Source organism: Hyperolius riggenbachi, chromosome 3 (assembly GCF_040937935.1).
Source record: "Hyperolius riggenbachi isolate aHypRig1 chromosome 3, aHypRig1.pri, whole genome shotgun sequence".
In the NCBI taxonomy this organism is placed as follows: domain Eukaryota; kingdom Metazoa; phylum Chordata; class Amphibia; order Anura; family Hyperoliidae; genus Hyperolius; species Hyperolius riggenbachi.
The window spans coordinates 193,923,600-193,951,550 of record NC_090648.1 but is presented as its reverse complement, the minus strand read 5'-3'; the positions used below and the strand labels follow the sequence as shown (position 1 = coordinate 193,951,550).

At 46.6% G+C, this 27,951-nt stretch overlaps 2 protein-coding genes across 3 annotated transcripts in view; one reads left to right on the top strand and one right to left on the bottom strand.

The window, feature by feature from the left end:
• CCPG1 (cell cycle progression 1) overlaps positions 1 to 7,396 on the top strand; it is a 60,310-nt gene extending 52,914 nt beyond the window's left edge. The window contains exon 10 of the mRNA XM_068275488.1: positions 6,574 to 7,396. Coding sequence (XP_068131589.1) covers positions 6,574 to 6,736 — 163 coding nt within the window. The 3' untranslated portion in view covers positions 6,737 to 7,396. The remainder of the gene's footprint in view (positions 1 to 6,573) is intronic.
• PIGB (phosphatidylinositol glycan anchor biosynthesis class B) overlaps positions 7,368 to 27,951 on the bottom strand; it is a 49,852-nt gene continuing 29,268 nt past the window's right edge. For both annotated transcript variants that reach the window (XM_068275489.1, XM_068275490.1), the window contains 2 exons: positions 11,085 to 11,265; positions 7,368 to 7,661 (listed from right to left, as the gene is read on the bottom strand). In XM_068275489.1, coding sequence (XP_068131590.1) covers positions 7,542 to 7,661; positions 11,085 to 11,265 — 301 coding nt within the window. In that variant the 3' untranslated portion in view covers positions 7,368 to 7,541. The remainder of the gene's footprint in view (positions 7,662 to 11,084; positions 11,266 to 27,951) is intronic.

Genomic DNA, 27,951 nt, shown 5'->3' with positions numbered 1-27,951 from the left:
TTTTGGAGGTGTTCTGCCCCCACCTTAGGTCGCTAGTCAGTGTTGTTCCGAGGAACCTAACGCTAGGTACCCTGGACACCATAGACCCGTTGATGTGGACTGGTTGAGGTGTGGGAGGGTGTCTCCTGAAGTCTAGGATCAGTTCCACTGTTTTGTCTGCATTAAGAACGAGGTTGTTGGTCTCACACCATCCACATTCTCTCGATCTCGCTGCGATAGTCATGTTCCCCCTCCCTGCCGATAAGCCCGATGATAGTAGTGTCATCTGCAACGTTGATGACTTTTACGGAGTCAGCGGAAGATGTACAGTTGTTGGTGTACAGTGAGAATAGGAGAGGGAACAGAAAACACCCCTGTGGTGTTCCTATGTTTGTAGTTCTCACACTGGAGAAGCAGTTGCCAAGCTTCACCTGTTGCGTCCTGTTGGAGAGGAAGTCTTTTACCCACGCACAAAGTGGAGAGTCGACTCCGAGATGCACGATTATATAGGAGAGAACAGAGGCGCCTATATAATATTGTATCCACCCTGGGTGGAGGGTTGCGACCCTTTTCTACTATCTACAGAGAGCGACTTCTTATTCCTGAGTGGGGTCAGGATAATCTCCCCACCTGCCTTTACAGTGGTTGCCTATTGGTGACCCATGCTTGTGAGTATAACAACTATTACTCTTTGTCATTCTCTCCTTTGTCAATACATACTACACTATTGGGGCTCTTGGTGTTCCTCTGTTTATCTCGTTTCCGAGATGCACGAGGTTGTCAATCAGGATGTTTGGACAGATCGTATTAAATGCAGGGCTAAAGTCCAGGAACAGGATCCTGACGTAGGAGTCTGGTCTATCGATGTGTTCTGTGATGTGCGCCAGACTGATGTTGACGGCGTCGTCTACGGATCTATTAGCCCTGTATGCAAACTGATGTGGGTCGAGGAGGGAGTTGGTGAAGCCTTTCAGCTGGGCGAGAACCAGACATTCAAAGATCTTCATGACAATGGGGGTGAGGGCCACAGGTCTGAAGTTATTGTGTTCTGTGATTCCCGCCTTTTTTTGGGACCGGTATGATTGTGGACCTTTTAAGACAGGAGGGGACTCTGCCTTCTCTCAGGGACCTATTGAATAGGGAGGTGAGCGTTGGGGCCAGCTGGTCTGCACAGGCTCTCAGGCAGGTAGGTGACACACCGTCCGGGCCAGCTGCCTTCCTGGGGTTGAGTCCGCGGAGGTTACAGAGCACGTCTGCTTCCCGGACCGCTACTGGCACGTCTTGGGCCTTCGGCAGGGATGGCTTTGTTGAGGGTAATGGGTCAATAGGCTGCCTGGGATGGTGTTCGAACCTGCAATAGAACTCGTTGAGTTTCTCAGCCAGAGTAGTGCTGGGGGTCGCATGCTGAGGGGATGGTTTGAAGTTCGTAGCGGCTCTAAGGCCTTTCCACACTTCGCGTGGGTTGTTTGACTGGAGGCAATGCCCCAGCTTGACGGAGTAGGCGCTCTTTGCGGCACGCAGTTCGCGGTTAAGGGCATTCTTTGCCTCCCTGAACTCATCTTGGGAGCCAAGCTTGTGCGCCCCCTCCTTGATCTTCCGGAGGCGGCGCAGCTTGTTATTAAACCATGGCTTGTTATTTGGGAAGACCCTGAAGGACTTTGTTGGGACACACATCTCCTAGCAAAAACTGATGTAGGAGGTGATGTTCTCAGCCCATACTTCTAGGGACTGTGCTTCCAGGGCAGACCAATCGGTGCAGTCAAGGCAGGCCTGTAGCTTCAACTTTGCATCGTCCGTCCACCTTTTGACAGTCTTGACAGCAGGCTTAGTGGTTTCCAGTTGCCTTCTGTAGGTAGGGATCACGTGGATTAGGCTGTGATCAGAGTTCCCCAGTGCGGCTCCTTGAGTGGCCTTATACGCATTCTTGAGGGCCGTGTAACAGTGGTCCAGAGTGTTACGGTTCCTGGTGGGACAGGAGATGTGTTGCTTGTAGCGAGGCATCTCCTGTCGCAGGTTTGCGCTGTTAAAGTCACCCAGGATGACGAAGAAAGCCTCCGGGTAGGCAGTTTCCCACTGCGAGATGCTATCGCTGAGTGTACTCAGGGCATTCTTCGTATTTGCATCAGGGGGAATGTAGACCCCAATAAGGATGAAGGAGGTGAACTCCCTGGGGAATACTGGGGCCTGCAGTTGATGGCTATGAACTCGACATCTGGAGTACAGACTTTCCTGAGGATGGTGGTACTGGAGCACCAGGTGATTTTAACATAGAAGCATATTCCGCCTCCTCTTTTCTTCCCTGAGAGTGTTTGGTCACGGTCTGCGGGAAGGAGGTCGTAGCCTGGCACAGCGATGGAGTTGTCCGGGACCGTCATTCAGCCAGGTCTCCGTGAAACAGAGAACCCGGGGTGCAGCTGCTGATCGAGGGCTTGCTGTCAAGTAGTAGGAGCAGTTCGTCGACCTTGTTGAGGAGTGAGCACACATTTCCTAGCAGGATTGCAGGGATGGGAGAGCGTAGGCCTTTCCTCTTGAATCTCACCCGGGCTCCTGCTCTTCTCCCTCTGTGCTGGGGTTTATATAGCAAGTGTTCGGTGCCACGGACCAGGTGGGTGATGTGAGCGCTGACTGCCTTCCACACAGGAGAGTCTGTGGGGGGTCCCTAGTGAGGAGGGGTTTCCTGGTGAAGGGGTCTTATTTTAAGAGCTCCTCTCTGGACAGGGTGACAGTGGTTGCTATTGCCTGGGGAGGGGGATGTTGGCTGAGCTTGAGGGCAATGGCAGAGGGAGGTCGTACAGCACAGGGATGCGGTTCCGAACAGTGCGGTGGATCAGGCCAGTACAGCAGCACAGATTCAGATCAGCGCTGCACAACATGGTGCAGTGTGCCGCACAGGGATGCGCAATGCATTACAGCAGAACAGCCCACAGAGGGGCTCCGTACAGGAACAAAGCCACGGGTCGACGGCGCAGGGATGCGTAGTACAGCACAGCAGATCAGCGCACAGGGGGACAGTACAGTGAAGCAGATCAATAAGCAGTTCAGCCCAGCACTGCGATGCACCAGTTACATAAGCAGTTTGGCACTACAGTACAGTACAACCAGGGATATACAGGAGTAGCTAGATCTCACCCTGTGTCGTAGCACCCTTCCATCAGCGGTCAGCAGTGGGTGGTGGAGGCAGGATCCTTAGGTGCAGAGATGTGGCTTGAGACTTGTGTTGTGGAAGGTCCAGGATTTGTGTGTGGTGGCCGAGAGACCCAGGGACCATAGGTGAAAGGCCCAGGTGGGAGCGGTGGTAGAGGCCAGCAGTGAGCGGGGCCCAGGGACCATGTGGTGGAAGGCCCAGGAGAAGCAGCGGTACCTGCAGTAAGAAAACCCACGAGGAGAAATGGACCGGAGGGTAGCAGTCCAGCAGGCATGTGGAGGAGGAGGCAGGCTCCCTGCAAGCAGCGTCTATCCAGCGTTTGGGGACTGGAGGAACCACGTGGCCTGGCGGCAGAGCGGGAGGACAGTCTGGCAGCTGAGATGGGAAGTAGACTCCCCGGGAGCGGAGATGGAGGGTTTTCAGTTGAGGCTGCCCTTGCAGAGCTGTTGTGGGGGCAGCGGGTCGCCGGAGCTGGCCGATGGATGCGGCCAGGAGACACGTGGGTGCCAGAGGAAGTTGCAGCCTGAGTCTGAGGTGCCTTGACACGGCGTCGGGTCACTGGTGTGCTGAGCGGAATCCTCCATGGGCGAGAGGCAGAAGCAGATGCAGCTAGTTTCAGGGTGGCTGCATCGCCGGTCAGGAGAGGAGGAGCTGGAGGTCGGGAGCAGAGCGGGGCGGATTGCCGGTAAACTGCTCGGATGGCTGTAGCAGAGCTCCCCAGCTACATTACATCTGAAGACTGCGCTACCTAAGGAACTAAAAGACTACAAGGTACGCTGTAGGACTAAATACTGCACTACCTCTGACTATACAGAGGACTGCAGATAAGACAAATTTGACAAATTAGATGAGTTGCCCTAGCCGATGTGACCTAGGCGTCCACCTACGGCGCCATCTTTGATCAATGTTAAAGTTTATTGAGGGAACCATGAATGCCAACATGTACTTAGACATACTGAAGCAGAACATAATTCCCTCCTTTTAGAATCTTGGCCACAGGGCAGTATTCCAACATAACCCTAAACACACCTCCAAGACGACCAATGCCTCGCTGATGGTAAAGGTGCTGGGCTGGCATGTCTCCAGATCTAAACCCTATTGAGCTTCTGTGGGGCATCTTGAAATGAGAGCACAAGGTTCCACCAGCTTCGTCATAGAGGAGTGGAAAAGGATTGTGAAGCACTAGTGAACTCCATGCCCAAGAGAGTTAAAAGACAACTGAAGCAAAAGGTATATGGAGGCTGCCATATTTCTTTCTTTCTAAGTAATGGCTATCCTGCTGATCCTCTGCCTCTAATATTTTTAGCCATAGACCCTGAACATGCAGCAGATCAGGGGTTTGACATTATTGTCAGATCTGACAAGATTAGCTGCATGCATGTTTCTGGTGTTATGCCGGGCATACATGGCATGGTTTATGCGCCGGATCGAGCCAGCGGCTCGCTGTCGGCGCATCCCTGCCGGCACTTCCCTGTCACTGCTCGATTCCCTGCCATTGTCCGCCGGCGGGAATCGAGTGGGCGCGGGTCGAGCAGCATGATTGGGCCAGCTGAATTTTATCAGCTGGCCGATACACAGTACAGAAACGCACCGTGTATCCCCAGCATTAAACACTACTGCAGCCAAATAGATTAGCAGGGCTACCAGGCAACTAGTATTGTTTAAATGGAAATAAACATGGCAGCCTCCATATTTTTATCACTACAGTTGTCCTTTTATGGCAGTGGTTCCCAACCTTTTCAGGCCCGGGGAACACTGTCTGACCAAATTTTTCTCCGGGGAACGGCGGGGGGGGGGGGGGTAATGCGGCCCCCAGTTGTTTGCGCGACCTAGTCGACAGTGCCGTGCGCTGTATGTTTGTTTAGGCTGAAGTTCCCCCTTCAAACATACTGTACATTATGTATTTATTGTTTTTTTTAAGTGTGCTCAATAGTTGTAGATAATGAAAATCAAAGGAATGTTTAAAATTAATTTAACGCAAAATAGTTATGATTGTTTTAATACCTAAACTCACTGTGGTAGATTGACAATGACAAGTTCACAACCTAGGGCAGGCCTGGGCAAACGTATTCCTGGCCGCCTCCCCCCCTTGCAGAGTCTAGAGCGGGGGTTTAAACTCATCTATTTGCCACTTCCTGTGTTGCATCTCTATGGCAACAGGACGTCACATGACACGCCAGCGTATCACACCCTGGCAGTCAGAATGTACTACGCTGCCATGTTTCGATGGTTTGTCATGTGACGCCCTGTTGCCATGGAGGCATGACACTGCAATCGTCGAGCAGGTGAGTTTTAACCCCTGCTAACCGCCTGCACACCACTTTGCAGGGAGGGGGGGAAGAGGAGCCATACTTTGCCCAAAATGTGTATATTTGCAGCAACTCTATCTATATAATTTAACTCTCAGTATTTTTTTTTTTTTTTTTAACAAAAAAAAATAAAATTTTTTCTACCTATATATTTGCAGCAAAAAACAAGTACACACTCAAAATGTTTTTCTAGCTGAAATTGCTCAGTGCAGCTTATAACTGGTAAAACAAAAAAACAAACCCACTCAATATAGATAAAGGATCCAGCCTCCTAAAAATATTTAGCAAAATTAATTTTGTTGGCTATACAGAATGTGATTAGTTATACCTTATTAAGTTTACACCTGTGATTAGGTTGAATAAAACAGCAACTATTCCTCGAGAATGCCTAGGCTCGGTAATGCAACTAAAAGTAAACACTTAACTTTGGGTGGCAAAGCACCATCAAAAGGCCTCAGGGATAAAGTTGTGGATGGGCACAAGTCAGATGAATGCTTAAAAGCTTTATCAACTCCTTGGAGCGCAGCAAAGAGTATAATTAAGCAACGGAAAGTGTTCCAGGGATTTAAATGTATAGAGTATATATCAGGGGTCTCAAACTCAATTTACCTGGGGGCTGCAGGAGGCAAAGTCAGGACGAGGCTGGGCCGCATAAGGGATTTCACAATCGCGGCGCATCGCCGCCTCTGCCCACCCCTCTCACTCTTCCTTCACAGAGAGGGGCCGGGAGAGGCGGCGATCTGTGTGGCGATTGACGTCAGGAGGGGCAGAGCTGAAGCTGAAAGCTCTACCCCTTCCAGGAAATGCTGGCAGATTGCGCCCCCCCCCCCCCGGCGATTTGGGGGCTCTGCAGCCCTCGTTTAGCGGCGGGGATGCAGCGGATTACTTGGAAGCACTGAAGCGAACTATAAGGAAGCTTTTGCCGACGAGGGCCGCAAATGGCCCGCGGGCTGCGAGTTTGAGAGCCCTGGTATATATGGTCCGCAGATGACTTTCTGTTCAGCTATCCCATAGCAAGAACCTAAAATTGGAGGCAATATAAAAAAAAAAGGCAGACTGCAAAATATTAGTTTGTTGCATTGTATGCATTGTTACTTGTGTGCTTATTGTATATTAAAGAACAAAAAAATTATCTTTTAGGAAACCTGAAAAAATACCTCCTCATAAAGAAAGAAAACAAGAAGCCCATCAAGAACAATATAAAAGGGAAGGTAAATGGAATAAACACGGGCGTACCAATGGAAGACATATGGCAAATTTTGAAATAGAATTAGGTCAGTTACCATTTGATCCAAAATACTGACTAGCATGGGCCACAATGATGTAGGGCCAACATATATCGTGTAACTTGAAGGGTCATCCCTGTCTTGCCTTTTACTGCTGGAGAAATGTGGGGGTACTTACAAAGACTGGCACAAGGGTTGGCCAGGAGCTTACTGGTTAGTGTCATCACTTAATCTACTTCTAGTAAACAGCATTCTACAAACAGGATGGACTGCGTAACCAAAGTAGATTTGAGATCTTCTCTTTAAGAATCGAATTTACAGCTTAAAGATGAAAACTAGCATATAAATATTTCCCTTTCTAGTCTACATTCCATAGTCTTTGTGTCTGTATTTGTAAATGGCCCCCACTGCTGTGTGATCCTGGTGCAAAGTCTGCTCTTCTCTCTTGTGAAATTGGTTTGAGCTTTGCCAATGTTTTAATTGAGAAATGAAGAGAATTATTTTGGTTGCTTGCATGATGCCATGTCATCTATGATCTCTTAATCACAAGTAATTGTCTCCCACATGTTGGCTTGCTATTAGTTGTCTTTCATTTTTCCTATTAAATAGAATGTTCTCTATTACTTTGTAATGTTCTTCCGGCTCTCATCTCCTCTACAAAGTTGAATGAAACTTGTTCTCGCTGTTCGCAAAAAAAAGGACACTGAATAACAAATAAAAAATACTTTTATTTAAAATCATTTGTCAAAGTACAATTTATACATACATAAATTCAGTAGCTGCTTGTTATTTTCTTTTGTTCAAGTAGTGCTGTAAAAAAGCATATAATCTGGAATGCATTGTTCTTTTAAGAACTCCTATCAGTCCAGTATGAAACCTGTTTCATTTCATCCTCCGTTCATACATGTATATGTGGCTTCCAATTCGACCTTCTGGCACGTGTGTATGGAATACCGATGCCTTCCTCACATACCTGTGTGTGTCCAAGAACGAACCAATTTCCTGCTCACGAGAAGAAGTAAAATAAATAAAATGTTGATGGATGGTGTACACTTTAATTAAAATCACAAAACTAAATGAAGCAAAAGATTCTCACCTCATTGCAGAGGTTCTACATTCAGCTACCTGCTCTCTGACATCATAAAGATCAGAACTAAGCAATAAGGAATGGAAAACGGGGTTGACCAGTCACATTAGGGAACAATTCTAACAGTCAAAAGCCGTATCCAGGAAAAGGAAGGTGAAGCTAGCAAACCACTCAACAATTATTGTGATCGTCTGCTAGAAATGATGATTAGCTAATCCCAACATCTACACATCCTGGGTAAAGCCAATGAGAATATTAGGATAATGGTTTTGGCATCAGCATCAAGACAACCCTGGTAATAACAGCATGTACATCACAATTACACACAATCAATATTACACTGTCAGACTAATTTTTTTGCAGTCTGTTACAAATGGAAGCATTTCCCTCAATTTGCAATCCCATGGAAAGAACAGTGGGCCATAAAAAATGGAGGAGAAATTCCACCTTTGAAGTGTGGGCAGATTAGGCACCACATTTATTCCCAACTACTGTTAAGCTACAACAGCTTTGACTTAAAGAGGAGCTGTTAGGTATAGGGTCTCAGAGAAAATAAACACATATATCAGTAGCTAAAGATTGGCTGTACTTACAATACATATGCATTTCACTGTCCACGTTTGGATTTCACAGATTTTGTATATAGTATATGCAGAGATAGATGCTCCTGACAGCTCATGGCAGGCTCCATGTTTGTGAAGCCAAATGTGTCGTCATGTCCTGCCTGCTTCTGATCACAGATAAGCTCGTTCTTGAACAACACGGTGTGCAGTGAATATTAATGAGCCATGTGGCTAGGAACAATAGCTGACTCCTGCAGTGTAGTCTGCCCGAGATTTATCAGTGCTTCGCGCGCTAGACTGATTAGAAGCTTCTGTACCGTCTCATTAGCAGCCGAGGGGAGGGCCCCAGAATGCTTTGCAGTTTAGCTGCGGCTTGCGTCTTTATGGGTCTATAACAGACTTTAAGATAAGCACACATCAAAGGTAACTGAAATGTTTATCTTCACTAATGGCTTTTGAGCTTCCTTCTAAACTGTTTAACACAGGAGAATAGAGGTTTAAATTAGCTTCTGCAGCCTGACAGTTACTCTTTAAGCTACTGGGGCTGTGATTGGGGGTTCTTTGTATATATTGTGTATAGCATTGTATATATTGTATAGCACCTTCTGAGGAAGCCTGTTAGGGTGAAATATGTTCATATTAGGGTGATTCACATTTGTATAGCACTGTGCACTTTCTACCCTCCATTACTGCCCCACTCTGGGATTGGCAGTGCCGGCAGTACTCTGGGTACCCCGCTGGCCACTATTGATGCACAGTTGGCCAGGGGTGATATCCCATATCCTGCACTGCGATATCCAGTGTGTAAGCACCAGCCATCTATGAGATAGCTACACCCCGCTTTCTTTTAACGGGGGGGATCAGCAAAGACCCTCTATATTGGCATTGGTGCGCCCCTGCTACGCTAATAGGGTACACACCGTTTGGGCCCCGCACCGCAGGGTGACCCATTTTTTAGCACCACTTGGTGTTTTTATTTTGGAGTCTATTTAACCTCCTATTTATACCTATAGGGTTTGTCTTTTTAGACATAGTGTCTGATATTTTTACCCTGGTAACCATTCGGCTAGTGTGTGTACTGTTAAGCTACATACAGATGCTAGTCATTGGATCATCCATGGAGACAATTGCTCTTTGATTGATGCAATCTAGTTTCTGTATAGCAGTCACGTCAGTTTGGTGATGCATAATTTTTGTCTGACATTGTACTTCTTGCTTTCTGGTGCTGCTCACTTGTAAATCATTCCTGGCCTCCCTCTATAGCGCATAACAGGTTGTTTGGCTGTAGCCAAGTAGTGTGTCTGTATAGCACTTGTCCTGAAAACGGTCATACTAACCATTTTTAGAGCGACAGAAATTGATCATCTGTGCACCGCTCTACAGTGACTGCTGAAAATTGGAATTCACTTTGCTTTCTGTGTTTGTGATCACGGTCATTAAAGGATACCACAACTGACATGTGGCAGAATGAGATAGACATGGGTATGTACAGTGCCTAGCACACAAATAACTATGCTGTGTTCCTTTTTTTCTTTCTCTGCCTGAAAGAGGTAAATATCAGGTATGTAAGTGGCTGACTCAGTCCTGACTCAGACAGGAAGTGACTACAGTGTGACCTTCACTGATAAGAAATTCCAACTATAAAACACTTTCCTAGCAGAAAATGGCTTCTGAGAGCAAGAAAGAGATAAAAAGGGGGAATTTCTTATCAGTGAGGGTCACACTGTAGTCACTTCCTGTCTGAGTCAGGACTGAGTCAGCCACTTACCTATTTTAGGCAGAGAAAGAAAAAAAGGAACACAGCATAGTTATTGGTGTGCTAGGCACTGTACATACCCATGTCTATCTCATTCTGCCACATGTCAGTTGTGGTATCCTTTAAGGCCTGGTGCACACCAGAGGAGTTTTTCTAAGGGCCCGTTTCCACTAGTGCAGTGCGGAATCGCCGCATATCACCGCTGACAAAATCGCATGCGGATGCGATTCTGCATGCGTTTTTTGCCGCGATTTCGCATGCGATTTCGCATAGGCAGGGTATATGCGATTTTAACCATGTCACTGCCTGTGTCAATTTACATTACTTTCAATGCGAAATCGCGGGAAAAAACGCATGCAAAAAACGCATGCGATTTCCCTATTAAATACATTGCCTGCGATTCGCCTGCATTCCACACGCAGGCGAATTCTGCAGGGTCTACCGTGCAGAAAAATCCTGCACATAAAAACGCAAATGAAAACTGACAAGTGGAAACAGTCCCATCCACTTGTATTGCTTATGCGAATCCGCATGCGTTGTCTGCATGCGAATTCGCGCTAGTGGAAACGGGCCCTGAGCGTTTGGAGTTTTTTAAATCTGCTGCTAATGTTATCCTATGTGTCTGTGCACACTGGAGCAATGAGGTTTTGTAAAAAAAAACCATAGCATTACATTGGGAAGAGCTTTTAGAGGTTTCAAAAGCTCTTCCCAATGTAATGCTATGAGGTTTTTTTTTTACAAAACCTCATTGCTCCAGTGTGCACAGACACATAGGATAACATTAGCAGCAGATTTAAAAACTCAAAACCCTCAAAAAAAACTCCTCTGGTGTGCACCAGGCCTAACTGAGGGAAACTTTCCTCAAGCAAATTACCCTGGCAAATGGTCTAAGACTTCCACACACCACCGCTTACAAAAGACAATCAAAGTAAAGTGCTAAGTTTAAAAGCAGTTATAACTGTAGATTATCACAATATTTGGACGATAATTGATGAACTGTGCAGTAATACCATCCTCACCTTTTCTAGAACGCTGAACAATACCAAATGTGTTGGTAATCTACTTGTGTCATAAAATTCTGCATTAAGCCAGGCCATAGGGCTCACATAGAACAGGTCAGCTTCATCCACATATGTGTCATGGTCTCCAAGGTCTGGGGGACACTCAAGGAAATTCATCACTGTAGGGCAGTGAACATGACTAGAAAGAAGAATGGATGAGAAAGATTTCAGCTTCATAAAGACTAGAATAGAGTACAGTCTTGTCTTCCACAAACATATCAGCCACAAGATTCTGCCCCTCATTTTATGCAGCATGGAGGCTGCCATATTTATTTCCTTTTAAACAATACCAGTTGCCTGGCTGTCCTGTTGATAATCTGCCTCTAATACTTTTAGTCATAGACCCTGAACAAGCATGCAAATCAGATGTTTCTGATTGGATTAGCTCCATGCTTGTTTCAGGTGTGTGATTCAGACACTTCTGCAGCCCACAAAGATCAGCTGGACTGACAGGCACATGGTATTGTTTAAAAGAAAATAAACATGGAAGCCTTCATATACTTATCGCTCCAGGCTAAAGCCTGGTACACACATCCAATTTTGATTGGCCATTTTTACTACCTCCATGTAGTATGAGGGCCAACATACTGTGAATGCCATGTGTAGGTAAGGCTCTGGTTCTATGTATATGGAAGTGGTAAAATTGGATGTGTGTACCAGGCTTTGACATGGATGCATGGCTTATTTTAGGATCCTCTTTTGAAACCACATCATTACTAACCGCAAGAGACGCGCTTGGTATTACTGTATCTAAATCAACATTTTTCAAACCTATCACTAAATTCCACAGTACGTGCAAAACATGCTCTGTTGGTGGGACTTCAGAGTGCATTTGGAAAATGCAAAGTTACACTACAAAGCTATTTTGTAGTTCATTCACTTAAACACACAATTGCATACCTACAGCCAGGTCCATCTACACAATTCTAACATTTTTTTGGCTCTATACACATCCACAATGGATTTGAATTTGGCTGAATAGGAGCAGATAATATTGCCCGAAACACTTCAGAATTCATCCCCATTCCATTTACTGCTGCAGGCGCAGAGCTCAAGCGGAGAGCAACTACTGCGCCTGAGTGGGTGCACACATCACTATTGTGGTACCTGTTTTTTCAGGGGTGCCAGTGGTGGATGGGGAATGTGGAGAAGGATGGTGGAAGCCTCTTTAGGATCCAGAGGCTTCCCCCTCCTAAGGTATGTACTCCACAAGGGCAGTTTTTTTTTTCTTTACGTTTCCTTTAACCACTTCAGCCTACAGGTCATTTAACCTTTAACGCCAAAAGCCATTTTCACCTGCCACTCTCCTCCCATTCTTTTGGCCATAACTTTATCACTTCTTCTCACACGCGAATGATCTTTTTTTCGCCACAAATCAGGCTCTTTGTTGGAGATACTAGTTTATTTTCTATGCATTTTATAGCCAACTAGTTTATTTTCTATGCATTTTATAGCCAAGAAAAATACTCTTTCCAATTCCATCCACTATAGGTTTTAAAATAAGCACTGCTACTAGAAATAAAACCCACCTTTTTTTTGCCTATTAATCCCTGTTATCACAACATTTAAAATTATGCTCCTAGTACAATGTATGTTGGCAATATAATATTTGGAAGTAAAGGTGTATTTTTTCTGTTTTTGGGTTTTGTTTTTTTGTGTCCTGTCAACTGCAAGCCCTTATGCACTGAAATAACAGAAATACACCCGCATGACATACACATTAAAGGAATACTGTAGGGGGGGGGGGGGGGGGGGGGGTCTCGGGAAAATGAGTTGAACTTACCCGTAAATTGTAATGGTCCCCTGCAGACATCCTGTGCCCGCGCAACCGCTCACCGATGCTCCGGCCCCGCCTCCGGTTCGCTTCTGTAATTTCTGACTTTAAAGTCAGAAGACCCCTGCGCCGTGTCCTCGTTCCCGCTGATGTCACCAGGAGTGTATAGCACAATCCCAGTATGGTCTGTGCCTGCGCAGTACGCTCCTGGTGACATCAGGGGAAGCGAGGACACGGCAACGCAGGCGCAGGGGTTTTCTGACTTTAAAGTCAGAAATTACAGAAGTGAACCGGAGGCGGGGCCGGAGCATCGGTGAGCGGCTGCGCGGGCACAGGATGCCTGCGGGGGACCATTAGAAGCCCCGGGTAAGTTCAACTCATTTTCCCCCGACCCCCCTACAGTATCCCTTTAAGGCCTCTTTCACTGTGCGACGTTAAATGTTTTAACGTGGACTAACGCACAGCAATAAAAAGTCTGTGCAACATTCACAATGCACATGTTACGCTGTGTGTAACGTGTAGCAATATTTAGAAAGTGCTGCATGCTGTGCGTTTAGCAATAAATGTGTTGCGTTTTGTGTTGCACATGCTCAGTCATTTTTTTAATGTAACGCATGCTCCGTTTTCATACCATCACTGTGCGACGAAAACGGCGCACCAAACGCAGAGCTAAAGAATGTACTATAACGTCCAAGTTATAGTCTTTCAATGCGTTGCATTAGGGGCACTTTATGTGACCTTAATGCCGCATCAAAACGCAACGTCCCACTGTGAAAGAGGCCTAAAAGAGATAAGTCCCTAAGGCAACTTTTTATGGATTTTTTTACAACACTGGATGCGTATAGTCGTCCAGATAGACTGAAGTGGTTAACCACTTCCCGACCGCCGTATTGACAAATGGCGGCCGGGAAGTGGTCCCGCAAGGACCGCCGTATTGACAATTGGCAGCGGTCCTTGAAGGGGCATGGGCGGCGCGATAGCGTCATTTGTGACGCGATCGGCCGCCGGGGACTAGCTCCGCCCACCTCGCGCAGTAACCCGCCGGCCGTTCAGGAGCGCCGGCGGGTTACTAAACACCGGATCGCCGCATACAAAGTGTATAATACACTTTGTAATGTTTACAAAGTGTATTATACAGGCTGCCTCCTGCCCTGGTGGTCCCAATGTCCGAGGGACCACCAGGGCAGGCTGCAGCCACCCTGTCGCCCCCAAGCACACTGATTTTACCCCCCCCCCGCCCCAGATCGCCCACAGCACCCCTCAGACCCCCCCTGCACACCCCCCAGACCCCTGTTTGCACCCAATCACCCCCCTAATCACCCATCAATCACTCCCTGTCACTATCTGTCAACACTTTTTTATCCCTCCCCTGCCCCCCCCCTGATTACCCCCTCCCCTCAGATTCTCCCCAGACCCCCCCCCCCTGTGTACTGTATGCATCTATCCCCCTGATCACCTGTCAATCACCCATCAATCACCCCCTGTCACTGCCACCCATCAATCAGCCCCTAACCTGCCCCTTGCGGGCAATCTGATCACCCACACCAATAGATCGCCCGCAGATCCGACGTCAGATCACCTCCCAAGCGCAGTGTTTACATCTGTTATCTACCCTAAACACCCACTAATTACCCATCAATCACCCATCAATCACCTCTTATCACCACCTGTCACTGTTTCCCATCAGATCAGACCCTAATCTGCCCCTTGCGGGCACCCAATCACCCGCCTACACGCTCAGATTGCCCTCAGACCCCCCTTATCAAATCGCCAGTGCAATATTTACATCTGTGCTTCCCTGTAATAACCCACTGATCACCTGTCAATCACCCATCAATCACCCCCTGGCACTGCCACCCATCAATCACCCCCTGTCACTGCCACCCATCAATCAGCCCCTAACCTGCCCCTTGCGGGCAATCTGATCACCCACCCACACCAATAGATCGCCCGCATATCCGACATCAGATCACCACCCAAGCGCAGTGTTTACATCTATTCTCTCCTCTAAACACCCACTAATTACCCATCAATCACCCCCTATCACCACCTGTCACTGTTACCCATCAGATCAGACCCTAATCTGCCCCTTGCGGACACCCAATCACCCGCCTACACGCTCAGATTGCCCTCAGACCCCCCCTTATCAATTCGCCAGTGCATTAGTTACATCTGTTCTTCCCTGTAATAACCCACTGATCACCTGTCAATCACCCATCAATCACCCCCTGTCACTGCCACCCATCAATCACCCCCTGGCACTGCCACCCATCAATCACCCCCTGGCACTGCCCCTTGCGGGCAATTGATCACCCACCCACACCAATAGATCGCCCGCAGATCCGACGCCAGATCACCTCCTAAGTGCATTGTTTACATCTGTTCTCTCCTCCAAACACCCACTAATTACAAATCAATCAATCCCTGTCACTGCTATCCATCAGATTAGACCCCTATCTGCCCCTAGGGCACTCAATCACCCGCCCACACCCTCAGAACGCCCTCAGACCCCAGCCCTGATCACCTCGCCAGTGCATTGCTTGCATCTATTCCCCCCTCTAATCACACCTTGAGACACCCATCAATCACCTCCTGTCACCCCCTAGCACACCTACCCATCAGATCAGGCCCTAATTTGCCCCGTGTGGGCTCCTGATCACTCGGCCAAACCCTCAGATCCCCCTCAGACCCCCTTCCGATCAGCTCCCCAGTGCATTGATTGCATCTATTTTCCCCTCTAACCACCCCCTGAGACACCCATCAATCACCTCCTGTCACCCCCCTAGCACTCCTATCCATCAGATCAGGCCCAATACAACCTGTCATCTAAAAGGCCACCCTGCTTATGACCGGTTCCACAAAATTCGCCCCCTCATACACCACCTGTCATCAAAATTTGCAGATGCTTAATACCCCTGAACAGTCATTTTGCGACATTTGGTTTCAAGACTACTCCTCACGGTTTAGGGCCCCTAAAATGCCAGGGCAGTATAGGAACCCCACAAATGACCCCATTCTAGAAAGAAGAGACCCAAAGGTATTCCGTTAGGAGTATGGTGAGTTCATAGAAGATTTTATTTTTTGTCACAAGTTAGCGGAAAATGACACTTTGTGAAAAAAAACAATTAAAATCAATTTCCGCTAACTTGTGACAAAAAATAAAATCTTCTATGAACTCACCATACTCCTAACGGAATACCTTGGGGTGTCGTCTTTCTAAAATGGGGTCATTTGTGGGGTTCCTTTACTGTCCTGGCATTTTAGGGACCCTAAACCGTGAGGAGTAGTCTTGAAACGAAATTTCTCAAAATGACCTGTGAAATCCTAAAGGTACTCATTGGACTTTGGGCCCCTTAGCGCTGTTAGGGTGCAAAAAAGTGCCACACGTGGTATTGCCGTACTCAGGAGAAGTAGTATAATGTGTTTTGGGGTGTATTTTTACACATACCCATGCTGAGTGGGAGAAAGACCTCTGTAAATGGACAATTGTGTGTAAAAAAAAATTAAAAAATTGTCATTTACAGAGATATTTCTCCCACCCAGCATGGGTATGTGTAAAAATACACCCCAAAACACATTATACTACTTCTACTGAGTATGGCAATACCACATGTGTGCCACTTTTTTGCAGCCTAACTGCGCTAAGGGGCCTAAAGTCCAATGAGCACCTTTAGGCTTTACAGGGGTGCTTACAAATTAGCACCCCCCAAAATGCGAAGACAGTAAACACACCCCACAAATGACCCCATTTTGGAAAGTAGACACTTCAAGGTATTCAGAGAGGGGCATGGTGAGTCCGTGGCAGATTTCATTTTTTTTTTGTCGCAAAGTGTCATTTTCCGCTTACTTGTGACAAAAAATAATATCTTCTATGAACTCACTATGCCTCTCAGTGAATACTTTGGGATGTCTTCTTTCCAAAATAGGGTCATTTGGGGGGTATTTATACTATCCTGGAATTCTAGCCCCTCATGAAACATGACAGGGGGTCAGAAAAGTCATAGATGCTTGAAAATGGGAAAAATCGCTTTTTGCACCATAGTTTGTAAACGCTATAAAACTTTTACCCAAACCAATAAATATACACTGAATGGTTTTTTTTTTTTATCAAAAACATGTTTGTCCACATTTTTCGCGCTGCATGTATACAGAAATTTTACTTTATTTGAAAAATGTCAGCACAGAAAGTTAACAAAATCATTTTTTTGCCAAAATTCATGTCTTTTTTGCTGAATATAATAAAAAGTAAAAAACTCGCAGCAGCAATCAAATAGCACCAAAAGAAAAGCAGAGTTAGTACCTGCTAACGATGTTTTCAACAATCCTTCAGGGCAAAGGTGAGACGTAGCTCCTCCCAGGAACAGGAACAGACAGCACTTCCCCTATAAAAAAGTCACATGGTTAGTCCACCCTCAGTGCGTTTAGCCAAGTACCCGACAGGTGAACATTCCACTACCCATAACCGTGCAACTATCAGACACAGACAATTAACACCCGGGTGGGATTGTTGCCCTGAAGGATTGTTGAAAACATCGTTAGCAGGTACTAACTCTGCTTTTTCCCCACAATCCTTCAGGGCAAAGGTGAGACGATAAACAAGTAATACAACCTCAGGGTGGGACCAATGCTTGGAGAACGTTTCTACCAACCGCCTGGTCGTGTGCAGACATTGCATCAATTCGGTAATGACAGATGAACGTAGAAAAGCTTGACCACGTTGCTGCTTTACATATTTGCTCAGGCGAAGCCCCTGCATTATTAGCCCAAGAAGCTGCACTAGCTCTAGAAAAGTGAGCTTTAAATGAAGCAGGAGCCTCACTTCCCATAACTCTGAAAGCTTCTATAATAGCTAACCTAATCCAATTAGCCATAGTAGATTTAGAAGCTATCTGACCTACAGTTTTCCCTGAAATAAAACAGATAAGGAATCGGTCTTCCAGACATCTGCAGCTCTGTTCAAGTATTCCAGAACACATCTAACATCTAATGAGTGAAAAATCCTCTCTTTTCCACAACTTGGATTCACAGAGGGTAGGCAAAATAATATCCTGCGACCTGTGAAACCTAGACATAACTTTTGGACAAAACTTTGGATCCGTCTGTAATACTAACCTATCCTGAAAATAAGGACTTTTCATAGACAAGGCCTGTAGCTCACTAACCCTTCTGGCTGTAGTGATGGCTACTAAAAATACCGTCTTTAATGTAAGAAATTTAAAAGAACTGTCCCCTAGCGGCTCAAACGGACCTTTGGACAGCCCCTCTAATACTAACGATAAATCCCAAGGAGAAACATATGGCTTGTAAACTGGCAGTTTCCTAGATAGAGCCTTCCGAAATCTCAGTATTGGAGAGGAAGACAAGGGGATACCTGATACCTGAAAAAGCAGATAAGGTAGCAATCTGCACCTTAAGCGTACTCACAAATATTTTTATCCCAACCGTCCTGGAGAAACCAGGACTACTGGGACTGACAAGCTATCAAACTTAGAGCCAGATAACCAAAGATGGAAAGTCTTCCAGTATTTCAGATAGATCCTCCTAGTAACTTCCTTACAGCTAGTAACAAATGTAGAGGCTGCCTTCTCAGATACTCCCAACTTTTTGAGTAAGGCTAATTTAAGATCCAGACTAACATTCAATTTTCCTGGATGCGGATGCCACAGGTTCCCTTGTAGCAGTAGATCCGGCCTGCAAGGAAGTCTCCAAGGGTCTTCTGATGCTAACCTGAGAGCTGAAAACCAGCTCCTTCTCGGTCACCAAGGTGCTATCAAAATCATCCAATTTTGACAACCTCTCCATTTGCTGATGACCGCGGAAATCAAATTGAGAGGAGGAAATGCATACAGAAGTGGAAAGTTCTACTCTTGAATGAACGCATTCACCCCCCTGCTTTGATCTCTTGGATTGAGAGAGAAAAAAGTCTGAATCTGGGTATTGTCTTCTGTTGCAAACAGATCGATTGACGGTGTTCCCCATCGTTTTATGATGTCTGCGAAAACACCTCCTTGTTTAGAGACCATTCTGATGACAGAATCCTGCTTCTGTTCAGTTTGTCTGCATGTATATTGAGTGTTCCCTTGAGATGAACAGCTCTCAAGGATGACACATTCTTTTCTGCCCAAGACAAGATGTCCTCCGCTTCCTCCTGCAACAACAGGAATCGCGTGCCTCTGTTTGTTGATAAACGCTACTGCCGTAACGTTGTTCGACTGGATCAGAACATTGGACTGCAACAGTATCGATTGCACCTGAAATAAAGCCAGCCTTACTACTGTTAATTCCTTTCAATTGGATAACCTTTGAGACTGATTTTGTCCATTTCCCCTGAAAGGCTCTGTGAGCTATATGAGCTCCTCAGCCCCAGGCGCTTGCATCCGTAGTTATTACGTTGTCTACAGGCCCCTTCCAAGGCCTGCCCTTCATAAGGTAGGATTCCTCCAACCACCGTTGCAGAGACATACAGTTTGAGGGATTTTGACTTTGAAATCTAATGTTTGTGGACGACCGTCCCAATTTTTATAGGAGGAACCTCTGTATCTCCCTGATATGCGCTAATGCCCAGGGAACTGCCACCATCGTGGATGACATTAACCCAAACACCGACAAAATCGTTCTTAGGGAAACTTTGTCTTCCCCTTGTAATGATTTCACTGCCCAACTTATCTTCAGAATCTTCTTGGGAGGAAGGAAAATCATCTGTTTTACTGAATCCACTAGCATGCCAAGAAACTGAGTTCTCTGACTTGGAATTAGAGAGGACTTCTCCAGGTTGATGATCCAACCTAGGGATCGGAGATGTTCCGATACCAGATTCAAATGGATTTTCAGCTGTTTTGCTGAACTTCCTAGAATAAGCAAGTCGTCTAAATACGGAATGATTAAAATCGATTGTTCCCTTAACGGAATTAATGCTTCTCCCAGAATTTTTGTGAACATTCTTGGGGCAGAAGTGATCCCAAACAGGAGGCAAACAAACTGGAAGTGTTCTACCATCCCATTTATTCTCACTGCAAAACTTAAGAATTTTTGTGATTTTTGGTGAATTGGCATATGCCAATATGCATCTCTTAGATCCAGAGATGCCATAAAGGCCTCTGGAAACAATAACTCCCTTACTGATTCCATCCGAAAAAATTTTATAAACCGACTCAGGTTTGTTAGGTGCAGAATCAGGCACAGGATGAATTCCATTACCTTGTACAGCTCCACGGAATATGTTGGCGCTTTATAAATCAATAATAATAATAATAATAATAATAATAATTCTGTCTTAGCATGTTCTGCAATATGCTCAAAATCTCTGGAACCAGAGTGGGATCTCTTAGGGCCTTTGAGATCACAAATCTTGATGGTGAAGGAAGGGCAAACTATTTGGAAACCAAACATTGTCTGGCGAATAAATGGATTTTTTGACACTTTTGCCCACCTAAGAGAAAGTATCTTAGCCTTCCCCCCACCGCCTGACACGAGTCATTGGGATTCTGACTGGGACTCTAGAGCTTTAGACTTAAAGCCCCCTTTCCTGGACTTGTCAAAAGTCCACCTCCTGCCTTACGAAAAATATTGCTACCACAGTCTTCTGTTTCTTAAGCAAAACTTTATTTTTATTCAATGTTTTTTCCAAAGCTGAATCCAGTTCTGGACCAAACAACAATTCACCTGAAAAAGGGACACCACACAGCCTGTTTTTGGATGAGATATTACCATCCCATATTTTAAGCCACAAGGCTCTAATAGAAACAGCGCAATGGACCTGGCAGTAAACCTAATTGCTTCAGCAGAAGCATCTGATAAATATGCAGCAGTTTAAATGAAAATAGCAATAGAATTAAACAATTGCAAAACAGGTGCACCAGCCAGTATGTTAGCTTTGAACTGATTAATCCACAGCTCCAAAGTTGTGGCTACACATGTAGAGGTAAAAGCCGGCCTAAACATAGCCGCACTAGCCTCCCAAGACCTTTTCAAATAAACATCCACCTTTTAATTAAGTGGATCCTTCAGCTTTGTATAATTGATTATGAATAAACAAAACAGCTACCACATCCTCAATACAGAATTTAAACTTTGAAACAGATTCAGATTCTATTTCTCTAGTGTCTGAAACTATCAACTTCAGTCACAGATACTCCAGATACAACAACCTGAGAAGTGGATGGATTAGTATTCAATAATGAGGACTTAATTGATTCCAATGAAGCATAAATCACCTCTCTAAAGGATTCAATGTATCCTGAACAGAGTGAATCGGCTCCTCCCCTACAACCTTCTGTATGCACAACTGACAGAGTTTTTGCATAGGGCAACATAAAAATTGCACAAAGGGCATGTTTTATCATTAGGAGGATGCCTATGCTTATCTGCAGCAGCAGCAGATTTAGCAGAAGCCTTAGTATTGGCATAAACAACAACACAACAAGGCATGTAACTCTGCTCACACATATAGCACAATCAGCCCAGAAAGAGAAACCATTATCTCACCTTTTGGGCGGCCTGGTTGCTCTCAATCCTCTCAGCGTCTGACATGCTTCCAGCTGACACATCCAGCGCAGGACAAACTCTCTCTGAGCAACAGTGCTACAGGCCCGCGCAGCTTCCCCTTGAAACATACCTGGCCTGCCGCGAATGGATGAGTGGCGGCCCGGAAGCTGCAGAGAGAGTAATGAGCCGGCACTACAAATTGTTACTTTCGGCATACCCGCCGGAACGTACGCATCCGGACACGGCCAAGCGTCCTAATGGCCGCAGTGCGCTCCACGCTGCACATGGCCGCCGGCTACCTCCGTCCTGCTCACTCCGCGGCAAGGCCGCCAAGGGGAACCCACGCCTTCCACTCTTGCTCTCCCTGGAAGCGGGAGAGAAAGGTAGGCAAACCCCAGGAAAGCTCCAGCCTGGGGCGCATGGCCAGACTGCCTCAGTACCACAGTCTCAGCCACCCAGAGAGATCCACCTGCAGCCCAGCACACAGGCTTCACCCAAAGGGGAGATGCCGACCTGCCTGGACGCAGGAACAAACAGCACTGAGGGTGGACTAACCATGTGACTTTTTTATAGGGGAAGTGCTGTCTGTTCCTGTTCCTGGGAGGAGCTACGTCTCACCTTTGCCCTGAAGGATTGTGGGGAAAAGCTTTATTAGTGACAAGAAAAGGAGCCAAAATTCATTTAGGTGGTAGGTTGTATGAGCGAGCAATAAACCGTGAAAGCTGCAGTGGTCTGAATGGAAAAAAAGTGGCCGATCCTTAAGGGGGGTAAAGCCCACGGTCCTCAAGTGGTTAAAGAAGGCTGCATGCCTGTTCAATTAGTAATGCACCATATTGTTCTGCATTGGGTACCATTAAATTACAAACACAAATGAAAATTTGAAGAAGCCATCTAGAATTCATGAATATACAAATTGTCTCTGTTGTCCCTGAAAGCCACACACCTCCAGAACTGTTGGAATAAATTGTAAATACCTGGAGGCAGATTTCTATTTTGCATAGTGTTTTAGTTAAGAGGTTGTTGCTTTTTTGGACCTTTTTTATGCCCTTACACACTCCCAGGAGCGCATGAAATGCTCCCGTTTCCCCTGCCTTCCCCTCCCCCCCCCCATCTAACTAGTCCCATAGGCATACAGTGATTTTTAAAATTACACCATCTACATGGAGAGGAATAGCAATAACATTTCATTCTGACCACATTTTAACCACTTCGCCATATCTGGACGCATATATCCGTCCAGATAGGCAGTGGTGCTGCAGCAGTGTGGTGCGCGCGATCGGGCTCCCGATGCCCCCCCCCCCCCCCCCCCCCGATCAGTGAATGGGAATATAATTCCCATTCACCGATCTAAGTCCCCGGCAGAAATACCGACGCTTTCTCAGAGAGCGTGGTATTTCTGCCCCCAGGAAACTTCTTCTCTTCATTTTAGTTCCTAGATGCGACATTGTTCGCATCCAGGAATTTTTTGAATGTGGCCATCTTGTGGCCAAATAGTAAACTGCACCCACATACTTTTATTAAATAAAAAAATACATTATATTACATCTAAAATTAGCAGTTTCCCTCACAAACTAAAATTACCCAAATACATTTTTGTATTAAAAAAAAATAAAAAAAATTAAAAAAAATAAAAAAAAAACTACATAAATAGTTACCTAAGGGTCTGAACTTTTTAAATATACATGTCAAGAGAGTATCTTATTAAATTTTTTAAAATTATAAGCTTGTAAATAGTGATGGACGCAAATTGAAAAAATGCACCTTTATTTCTAAATAAAATATCGGCGCCATAAATTGTGATAGGGACGTAATTTAAACGGTGTAATAAGCGGGACAAATTTGCACATAAAATGCATAGGTTTTAATTACTGTAGCATGTATTAATTTTAAACTATAATGGCCAAAAACTGAGAAATAATGATTTTTTTCCATTTCTATCTTAATCGTCCTGTTAAAATGCATTTACAGTAAAGTGCCTCTTAGCAAAATGTACTACCCAAAGAAAGCCTAATTAGTGGCGGAAAAAACGAGATATAGATTAATTTTGATAAGTAGCGATAAAGTTATTCGCGAATGAATGGGAGGTGAACATTGCTCGGATGCATAAGATTTTCGAAGCTGTAGGCTGAAGTGGTTAAGAAACTGCTCATTCTCATATTGTATTGAGAAAGAAAATTTTAGGGCCAGTGCCTTGCCATCAACCCCTTAGCTCTAATTTAATAAGTGGATTGTTGTAGATTTCTTTTTTTGGGGGGGGGGGGGGGGGGGGGCGTTTCCATTATATGCGGTGCGATTGGGCGACATAGCCGCATCGCACCACGATTCTCCTGGTCTCAATGCACGGCAATGGAACGGTTTCCATTCCGTGCATTGTGTGTGAAGCGATCCGAGAATCTGCAGCATGGCCGGTGATCTGGCTGGGTCGGCTGCTTCTGTGTATGCGCTGGTGCGCATATGTGCCGCTCACTGTCCCATGGCTGGGAGCGTTCTGTGCAGGATGCACCTGGCCAAGGTAGCATGGATACGAGCGGTGCATGTGCGCATGCACAGAAGAAGCCAACTCGGCCTGGTCGCCGGCCATTATGGAAGGAACAGCTGATGACTGGGTGACTTCGTAGCTGCACCAAAGGACACAGACACTTCTGGGGGCTGGAAGAAGCCCCCGGTGAGTCAAACTTTTTTTTGGGGGGGGGGGGGGCGCCTCATGTATCTTTTAAAAAGTACCAGTTGCCTGGCAGGCTTGCTGATTAAAATCTGGCATCAGTAGTGTCTGAATCACACACCTGAAACAAGCATGTGGCTATCTTGTCAGAAACACCTGATCTTCATGCTTGTTCAGGGTCTATGGCTAAGGGCTCGTTTCCACTGTTGCGACGCGATTTCGCCGGCATCCCGACGCTTGTAAAAACGCTTGCGGATGCGTTTCCACATGCGTTTTTACCCGCAATTTCCCGTGCGATTTTGCATGGCAGGGTGCCATGCGAAATTAACCATGACACTGCCAGGGCAAAATAACATTAAAAAAGGTGCGAAATCGCACGCGAATCGCGGGTAAAAACGCATGTAAAAACCGCATGCGTTTTTCCTATTAAATACATTAGCGGCGATTCGCACGGATTCCCGACGCAGGCGAATTCTGTGGGTCCAGTCGTGCAGATTTGGCCCGCCACCAAATCGCTCCCGCACGCCGCACATATGGAAACAGCCCCGGCCACTTCAATGTACCAAGCGAATCCGCATGTCGGCGCCGCATGCGGATTCGCTATGGTGGAAACGAGCCCTAAAAGTATTAGAGGCAGAGGCTCAGCAGGAAAGCCAGGCTACTAGTATTGTTTAACTACTTCAAGACCAGGTAACGCCCATGGGCGTGACCGCGGCAGCAGCCCCAGGACTGCCTAACGCCAATTGACATCAGGTCCTGGAACACTGTTTTGCCGGTGATCGCTCGCATCGCCTGGCATGCTTTGCGGCCCCCCCTCCGTCATCAGCCCGCCAATTAGCAGCACCGGCAGGCTGCGATGATTCGAAAAAGCCAATGGAAAGTGTATTATACAGGCTGCCTCCTCCTCTGGTAGTCACAGTGTTCTCAGACGACCACCAGAGAGGACGACAGCCCTGATAGTGAGTTCCCCACACTGAAAGGGGTATTCCCTGCACGAGGCCTACAGGATTCTGGCCCAGTCAGATGAGAGTGATTGGGACTTTTCATCAGACTAATCATCCGGCTCAGATTATGAACCTGTAGATAGCAGTGGCTCTCTGACCGATACAGACGATGACGAGGTTGGGGTCCCTGCTAGCGCCAGGTGTACCCGACCCCATGTCAGTGGACCGCAGGTGGTGCAGGATCAACCTCAAGGGCAGCAGAGTGGTGCTAGCGCTGATCCAGTTTTTCATGGTGAGGCATGCACCAGCAGTGCAGCACATCCTGGACTTGAAACCAGTACTGCCGTAGACCCTGGTGAAGTGGCGAGCACCAGCAAGGCAGTTGAAACTGGTTCGGTGGCACCTGCAGTAAGACCCCGGTCGCAGCCACCAGAAACACGGGCCCGCAGAACCCCTACACTCCCAGAGGTGCTGGCAAATCCCGATTGGCAACCCCCTGGTTCTGGCGCACCCATAGTGCCCCCTTTCACCGCCCAGTCTGGAGTCCAGGTGGAGACAGATCATCTAGGATCGGCCCTAGACGCTTTTCATCTGATCTTCGCCGAGGATCTCTACAACTTAGTCGTGGCAGAGACCAACCGTAAGGCCACACAATTTATCACCGCCAATCCGAGCAGCTTCCATGCCCAGCCGTTTTGGTGGAAACCAGTCACAGTTTCCAAATTTAAAATGTTTTTTTGGCCTTCTCCTCAACATGGGTCTCACTAAAAAAAATAAAATTTATTGCAGTCCTATTGGTCTACGCACCCATCACATGCCCATGTACTCTGCTGCCATGTCCAGGGCACGTTTTGAGGACATCCTGCGCTTCCTGCACTTCAATGACAATACAACTCTGACTATGACCGGCTTCACAAAATTCGGCCCTTCAGACCACCTGTCGTCCAAATTTGCAGATGTTTACACCCCTGAACAGAACATCTGCATAGACGAGTCCCTCGTACATTTTACCGGGCACCTTGGCATTAAGCGGTACATCCCAAGCAAATCTTCTATGAACTCACCATACCCCTAACAGACTACCTTGGGGTGTCTTCTTTCCAAAATGGGGTCACTTGTGGGGTTCGTATACCGCCCTGGCATTTTAGGGGCCCTAAACCGTGAGGAGTAGTCTGGAAAGTAAATGAGTAAAATTGAACTGTGAAATCCTAAAGGTACACATTGGACTTTGGGCCCCTTTGCACAGCTAGGCTGCAAAAAAAGGGTCACAGGTGTGGTATCGCTGTACTCGAGAGAAGTAGTATAACGTGTTTTGCAGTGTATTTTTACACATACCCATGCTGGGTGGGAGAAATATCTCTGTAAATGGACAATTTAGTGTAAAAAAAAATAAAAAAAAAAATGAAAAAAAAGTTGTCCTTTACAGAGATATTTCTCCCACCCAGCATGGGTATGTGTACAAATACACCCCAAAACACATTGTACTACTTCTCCTGAGTACGGCGATACCACATGTGTGACTTTTTTTTGCTGCCTAGCTGTGCAAAATTCCTGTCTTTTTTGATGAATATAAAAAAAACTAAAAATCGCAGCAGCAATCAAATAGCACCAAAAGAAAGCTGTCCTAGTGACAAGAAAATATGTAAAATTTGTTTGGGTGGTAAGTTGTATGACCGAGCAATAAATAGTTATATCTGCAGTGGTCTGAATTGTGAAAAATGGCCTGGTCTTTAGGGAGGTTTAGCACTGCAGTCCTCAAGTGGTTAAAATGAAATCACTCTCGCCTCAAATTTCCTTTAATGGTGCGATCATATCACTCAGTGCCTGGCTATTTCTGGCCAGAATATACCATATATACTCATATATGTCGAATTTTTGACCCCAAAAAAGTGGTAAAAAGTGGGTGTCTCGGCATATATGCGAGTCATGATGCTAAAGTGTTCCCCCTCGCTCCGGTACGTGTAAAAACGTGTGTTTTCCCCCCTGCGGTATCCGACTGGAGCGGATTCCTCCCCGAATTCTCCCCCCTGTGATTTGAAGAGCTTTGTGCAGTGGAGCTCTCCGCACTTCCTAGTCCAGTCCTGAGCCCCCGTAATGGTGTAGAGGAGTGCCGAGTGCCAGCGTCACATGTCCGGGGCCCGTAATGCTGTCTGCGGGTAGAGGAGTGCAGAGTGTCAGCATCACGTGTCCGGGGATTCCCTTCTCTGACGCGCTCACTGTGTCTCATATCTATGACGCCATCTTGAGACACAGGGAAGAAGGGAATACCCGGACATGTGATGCTGATATTCAGCTCTCCTCTACCCGCAGACAGCATTACGGGGCCCCGGGCATGTGACGCTGGCACTCGGCACTCCTCTAACCACCAAAACCATTACAGGGGTCACATCAGCCTGGACTGGACTGGCAAGTGAACGCTCCACTGCAGAAAGCTCTGCAAATCACGGGGGTAGGGGGAAACTCCCTCCCCCTTCCATGTGCATCTCACTCTTCCATGTCCAGCACCCCCTTTCCATTACATGGGCATCTCCCTTTTCCATGTGCAGCAACCCCCTTCCCCTTCCATGTGCGTCTCCTTCTTCCATGTGCAGCAACCCCTTCCCCTTCCATGTGCGCCTCCTTCTTCCATGTGCAGCAACCCCCTTCCCCTTCCATGTGCTGCACCCTCTTCCATGTGCAGCAACCCCCTTCCCCTTCCATGTGCTGCACCCTCTTCCATGTGCAGCAACCCCCTTCTCCTTCCATGTGCTGCACCCTCTTCCATGTGCAGCAACCCCCTTCTCCTTCCATGTGCTGCACCCTCTTCCATGTGCAGCAACCCCCTTCCCCTTCCATGTGCGTCTCCTTCTTCCATGTGCAGCAATAACTTTTTCCTGCTTTCTGGGGTAAAAGATGGGGGGGGGGGGGGAGGGGGTGTCGGCTTATATGCGAGTATATACGGTAAGAGGCTACGTTCAGTAG